General features: G+C 48.4%; 1 protein-coding gene across 2 annotated transcripts in view; it reads left to right on the top strand.

Annotated features, from left to right (window-relative positions):
- Positions 1 to 1,288: 1,288 nt before the first annotated feature.
- The window catches only part of PLPP1 (phospholipid phosphatase 1), a 67,488-nt gene continuing 62,081 nt past the window's right edge, over positions 1,289 to 6,695 (top strand). The window contains exon 1 of one of the 2 annotated variants that reach the window (XM_074569097.1): positions 1,289 to 1,648. In XM_074569097.1, the coding sequence (XP_074425198.1) occupies positions 1,591 to 1,648 (58 nt within the window). In that variant the 5' untranslated portion in view covers positions 1,289 to 1,590. The remainder of the gene's footprint in view (positions 1,649 to 6,695) is intronic. The other variant, XM_074569096.1, reaches the window with a different exon arrangement.

Genomic DNA, 6,695 nt, shown 5'->3' with positions numbered 1-6,695 from the left:
GCAGATTGCACACTTTTCGTTCAGCAGCAGTTCTCACAAAGATAAGCCTGGTTTTCCTTGTTGCCAGGTCGTGCTCCAATTTGTTCCATTACTTTCTGCATTTTAAGACGACACTGGCATTTCTACCTCCACGAGGTCATCCCACAATATTTACACAGGAAAACACACTCTGTAAATTATGCTACACTTACAGAAATCAAGGGTAGCTTTAATCTCTAGGACTGCCCATTTTGCCCCCTAAGAAGCTGGGATGCTTCTTAGGCATCGAGCTGAAATCAGGAACTCCTGTATAGGCTGCTGTGTAGAGCTTCTTTATATATTCTATATAGAACTGCTTTATGTAACTTTTTTAGGCAGCATGGCTGAATCGGAGATACAGCACACTTAGCGATGCATTTCCACCTCAAGAACTTGTTTCCCTTGTGGATTTGCCAAACCTGTTACTCAGCCTTTAGGATTTAATACAAAGTGAAGCTGTTTACGGAATTAGAGGGTGTAATACATGAGAAATCGCAGAGAAGTTTATGCCTGATGCTGTGAGTGTGGGAAGGCTGCTCATCCCACCTCATCCTAGAGCAGAACACAGATGTGCTCAGTGGCGTCAGTGGTAACTGTGCCCAACAGCAAGAACAACGCTGGCCAATAAAATTGTCTGTTTTGCGGTTAATGCTGCTGAAGGCAAAGCGCGGTTATGCAGAAAACATTTTCTTCGTGTTGGTCACTATTTTCTTTCCAAATAAAAGCTTTTAACATGGAAAAAAATAAAGATTGTTTTGGGTTGGGCTGAAACTCAAGCTTCTCAGCTCTTCTGCAATTTTCCAACACTCTCCCAGAAGTGCAAACAGCTTTTTCCTTGTTAAAAAAGGAAAAACCAAACCAAACCAAACCACAAAAAAAAAACCCAAACCAAAGCCCCCCCCCTCATGGTGTTTGCGGCAGAGGACCGCTCCCCCAGCTCCGTGGCAGGCAGGCCGGGGCGCTGGAGCCCCGGTGGCCGGCCGAGCCGGGCTCCACCAACAGCCCTGCCGGGTGTTTGTCACCCCCGGCAGCCCCTCGCTGCCCGTATCGCCTCCGGGCACGGCCGGGCAGGCAGGCGGAGGCAGGGCACGGGCGGGACGGAGGGGCGCCGAAGGGCCGCCATCGCCTCAGGCGGGCAGGCGGCTCCCCGGGGGGAGGCGGGGCTCGCGCCGCGGGGGCGGGGCGGCAGGGGGCGTGCCGCGTCGCGATTGGTGGGCGCCGGCCGGCCGGCCGTTGGAGCGCGGGCCGTGCCTGGGGCGTGCCGGCGGCCGGGCGGGGCGGGCGGAGGCGCCGCCGTCCCCTCCTCTCTCCTCCCGCCCGCCTTAAGGGGCCGGCGGGCGGCGCGGCAGTAGCAGTAGCGCAGTGCGGGCGGTGGGGCCGGCATCGCGGCGGAGGGGGGAGGGGCGGTCGCCCGGTCGCTTGGTCGGTCGCCATTGGCTCGGCGAGCAGCGCCTCGGGGCGGCCGAGCTCCTCCCTGCCGCCGCGCTAGGGCAGAGGCTGTCATAGCGCCGCCAGAGGAGGAGGAGGTGTCGCCGCCGCCGCGCCTGAGGCCGGGCGCCCGGCGCTGCCAGCATGTTTGACAGGAGGCGGCTGCCCTTCGTGGCGCTGGACGTGGTCTGCGTGGTGCTGGGTAGGTCGGCGGGGCGCGGAGCGGGGGTGGGGGGGCGAGGGGAGCCGTCCCCGGGGCGCCGCGCTCCGCTCCCTCCCCGCACGGCACCGGGCTAATGGCATGCTCGCCTCCCCCCTCCCCGCGGCGCCAGGCACCACCCCGGAGCGGGTCTTCTTCCAGCCTGCGCCTTGGCCCTGCCTGTCTGCCGCTTCCACCGCTGCCTGCACTCCCTTCACCCCCGTCCCTATCTCCGTCTCGCCCTCCCGTTCGCCGCCGCCCCCGGGAGGCGGCGGGGCCGCGCTCTGCCGCCCCCCGCCCACAGGAGTACGGCCACTGTCGCCTCCCGGGACCGCGGGCTGGGAAGGGGAGAGCCCTGCGGGGAGGGAGCTGCTGCTGCTCATCCACTTACATCTGGAACTGCCTCTTCTCTCTGATGTCCTTACTTTCCTTACTGTCCTTACTTTCCCTAACCTCTTCTGTCGGCTCTAGACCGGTTGTGGCAAAAGCCTGTGCTGGGGTGGTAGGTGTCTGCAGCCTGGGATGTGTTTGTCACCCGTGGTGGGTCGGAAAGCTGCCCTGAGAGGGGCCGGCATCACGGGAAACATGCTCCATCCCAGCCTCCGGCAGAGGTGGCCCGATGGGTGGTGTGCGGTAGAGAAGAGGTTCACTTTAAGGCTTGAGTTGTACGCGGTCTCGGTGACACTACACTAATGCTCTAGGCTGAGGCTGAAAGTGAAATGGGGTGTTTATTAGAAGGTGGTGTTTGTGTCTTGGTGTCCGTGTGCAGCAGAGAGGGGCAGGAGAAGGGGCAGGAGCAGTGATGCCTTGGTGCGGTGATAGCCGTCTGTGGAACCGCAACAGCCACAGCACACTGCCACGGCACTGCCAGTGCTTGTCTTGGCTAGTCCGAATAGTAGCACCTTCCTAACGTTTCCTTGTTGTGTTTCGATCTCTAGCTCTGTTGAAACTACATCATGGCCTGTCAATTTGCATTAACTTTCTCCGTCTGTGTAATGACACGGTATAAAGAGTAATGATGTTAGTTATCGATCAGTGAAGGGGAAGCTTTACTCTGTAAAGAGTTGTGACTCCTGTGGCCCTCTGGGTGTTGAGAGCCTGGGAAGGGTCTTCAGTATCTGAAGATGTACTTGGTCAACTTTAGGAACTGTTAGTTTTGGATGTTTAATGAGAGCAGTACTTCAGTAATAAATCTAAGCACTTTCTCAGTGGGTGGTGTTCAGTCAAACAGGTCTGGCTCATGAAATCCCTCTTGGTTGAAGAAGTCTCTAGCATCAGTATGAACACAGTGAGCAATATTTTACTTTGCCTAGATGCTTCAAGTAGCAATGGTACCTGTAGTTAAATGGCATTGAAGAACAAAATTATGGTGAATGATGCATTGCTCTGAATAACTGCTGTATGAGAGAGTGTGCTTTTAGAGAGTGATAGTGGATCCATATGGGAGCAGTCTTTATTCAGATCAGAAGTTTTACAAAGCTATATTGTAGCAAGATTTAAACTTCCATGCCATCTTTATGGCCAGTAAAGCAGTTTTGTCTGTCCTAATAATTGTCATTACAAAATCTTTATAATCAGGCAAAAGTTTGTACTGTGCATATACTTTGGTCTGTTCAAAGCATATATATGTGTATATCCCAAGTAATCTTGAGTAATCAAGGAAAACAAAATATATTAAAATTATAGGAGGCATGTGACTTGAGGGCTATCAAGCTAAAAGAATGAAGCTTTCTCCCTGCTCCAAGTTGCTACTTGGGGAGTAGATTCTTGACCTTGCCCTGCATTGTAATATCAATTTACACACCTTCCCCTGCCCCTGTGTAGCATTTGGATCACAAATGCCCTAATCTGATGCCTCAGTCTGCTGGAAGGTTGACAGACTCTTTATTTTCCCCTGGGCTTGTTTCTTCCCTTGGGAGGAAAATGCAGGCAGTGCATAACATGAAGTCTCTTGACACCTGCAACTTTAAGCACGTTGAGTTACAGGTTTCAGTGAAACTCTAGCTGAGACGAAAATATTTAAGTGTAGGGAAGGAAAGATACTGGATATAGGACCAAATTCTCTTTCTTTTCTCCCTCACTCTCATGTAATTGGGACAAGCCCTTATAAAAACATAGTTCTTCAGCCTGTGTGTCTAAAAGGGGAATCTGTTTTATTTTTTTACTGTAAAAATAGTTCCTGTTGATTGTGGACTTTATTCTAACTGTCACTTTTTCCCTGCCTTTCCCCGCCATGTGCACTTTGATATCTGCTCAAATGACCGAGGTAGCTGCCCAGATAAAGTGGCCTGTGGGTATTGATAACCTGATAACTAGTATCTCCACTAAAGAGACCATGAAGCCTCCAAGAGAAAATTCCTTTAATCGTGTCATACTGAAAGTTCAAAACTATGAAGACCAGCAGACTGAAATCTCAAATCTTGGTAACCACAAAAAGGGCTACCAGTAGCTTACTCACTATCCCTAAGGTAGCTCTAGTCACTTGATACAGAGCTTGCATTTTGTCTCTTCCCCCTCCTGCCTGCACCTTCCCCATAGTAAGTGATGTTGGGGAAGAAAAATTAATTTGTCTCAGCAATGTTGGACAGAAAAAAAACTAAGGCTGTCACTTCAAGTTACGGTGACTTGGCTTATCCATAAGCTCACCACAATGGAAGCAGATGACTCTGACTGTCTACATCTATGACTTACTCCTGTTTTAGTCAAACCATTCTTTGTACAGGTTCAACTCTCCTAACACAAGTTTTCCAAAGGGGTAGGAAGGGAAAAAGAGCTTTCCTGTGATTTTTGGTGATGTAAATGGGTTTACTGAAAGGTCTGACAAGTGACCAAGATGGAGCAGAGGTAACAGACCAAGGAAGAGATCAAGAAAGAGCAGGCAGCACAGGAGGGAGGAACATCTCCCCCTTTATGTGGCATTAAGCTATTAGATCAGTTTGGTTGTCTGAAACTTAAGTTTAAGGCTGCTCTTAATTAGCCTTAAGGAAACTCCCTCCCTCATCCACCTTTCTACCCAGTAAGGTAAAGAGAATTCAGGTAAAGCAGTCTTTGGTGCCATGAGAAAATAAATAAAAACTCTCTCTTACCAGGCTGATAATTCTTTCCTTCTAAATGATACTAGTGTTTCAGCATTAAACTAATTTCATGTTCTGTAATCTGAAAAAAGAAAAAGCTGCAGATTTCTGCAGTAGCTGTCATTAAATAGCGCGATGAGGCTGTATCTGCATTCTGTGAGTGTGTGCTCATCTGCAGTGCTGGGTGGGTGTGTGCTGCATGTCTGTATGCAGCTCTGCAGTGCTGCAGGCAGCAGCTCCCTTACCCTGTGCGCTCCAGTTGACAGCGATCAATTTTTTCCATCACTGGAAAACATGAATGGACTGGACTGTTTCCTTCTCCTGCATACTCATCTTACTTGTCCCTTGTTTTTCTGATGGAGAGACATTTTCTATAGCATGGCACAGATGTGTAAATGGAATGACGTTTCTAGACAACAGTGAAAACACTTTTCACTGATACTGAGACTTGATTCTTAGGGTTTATTGCACTTTCAATTTGTCATGCGAAAAATAATAGCTTATTGGAATAACTTAATTAGTTAACTTGTGACTGGTGTCTTTATCAGGCACTATACATGTACTCTATGTCACTCTTGCAGGTCTATTGTTTGACTGCAAATCAGGCTCCTTCATTAAGACAGGTAAACAACACTTAAAGAAAGAAGTTGGGAAACCCATGGCAATATTCCTGTAGTCAGTGGAAGAACTACTAAACGCACTTACCTTTAAACCAAACTCTCACTAAGACCAAATTAGATTAAAGTGAATTCTGCAGAGGAGACTGGAGCAGTAAGGAAAACATTCTCTGTGACACTAGACTCTAGGACAGCTTGCATCTGGTCTATGCTTGTTGCAGTTCATGCCTAACTTGAGTGCAGGGGTGCAGTACAACAGAACTGTGTTTCTCTCGTCCCTTGCCTGACTATACAATCACTGACATGCAATTGTAACTAGTTAGGGAGTACACTTGTCAATATATGATTGCTGGTCTAATACAAGTATATATACAACGTAAGATGAGAAAAATTGATGTCTTCTAAAGAATTTGGCCCTTTGCTGTTCTGTTCCACTCTTCTGCAATATGTTGGAAATAGTAAAAAGTTACTTAGTTATATTTAAAACTGTCATAGAATCTAGCGTATGTGTAGGGATTTCTTCTTTTTTTTCTTCTTTTCTCCATGTCCCACCCTGTGCTGGCTCAAGAAACCAAATGCAAAATTCCTTACTGCACAGCCATTCTGGAGCAGTGGAGCTGTCTGCTACTTGGGTGTTGAGGTACCCTGGGCTGCAAGCAGTACCTGTGCAAAAAGGAGATTGGTAGGTGGCTGGTGGTGGGGAAGGTGAGTCTGTGGCAGTCTTACTGAGTAACTGCTTCTGAGTAAGGGAAGGAGGATGTCTAGTCTTTCACACAGAAAACATGTGAACTAAACCCAGAAATACTAAATGCTTACATCACTTTTTTTTTTCAAGCTTACAATTTAAAGACTGATGGAATGTTGTGTAATACAGAGCATCATGCTAAACGGCAGATGCATGGGTATAGGACAGGTGATTTTGCTTTTGCAGTATGTCACCTGGGAGAGTGAGATGGTTGGACCACTCTGCACACCCTCTACAATGTTTTTGCTTTAGGTGCTGTTCTTCCCTTTTCAGAGTATATACTCTTACTGTCACTAAAGGCAGCCGTCTCCGTGACAATTAAGGTATTGCTGTTCAGTCAAGGAAGGCCTCCTTCTATGTGGGTTAGCACTTCCTGATTGCCCTAGTTCAAATAAATCCTCCCCTATTACTTGTGACTCATTGACATATGTGTCACCATTTTCCATGCCATGTGGATGCTAAATCTTTTTTTCTAGTGCATGAATATGTTGTTAAGCTGTAACAGGTTCATGTGAAAGGGCAGCTTGTCTTCAAATGACAATGTCCACCAGGTACCATGAGATGATACGCATTAAGCTGACTCTCAGTTCATTAGAAACATGGCTGTCGCCTAA

Source organism: Larus michahellis, chromosome Z, assembly GCF_964199755.1.
Source record: "Larus michahellis chromosome Z, bLarMic1.1, whole genome shotgun sequence".
Taxonomy (NCBI): domain Eukaryota; kingdom Metazoa; phylum Chordata; class Aves; order Charadriiformes; family Laridae; genus Larus; species Larus michahellis.
This window is presented reverse-complemented; position numbering and strand designations above follow the sequence as displayed.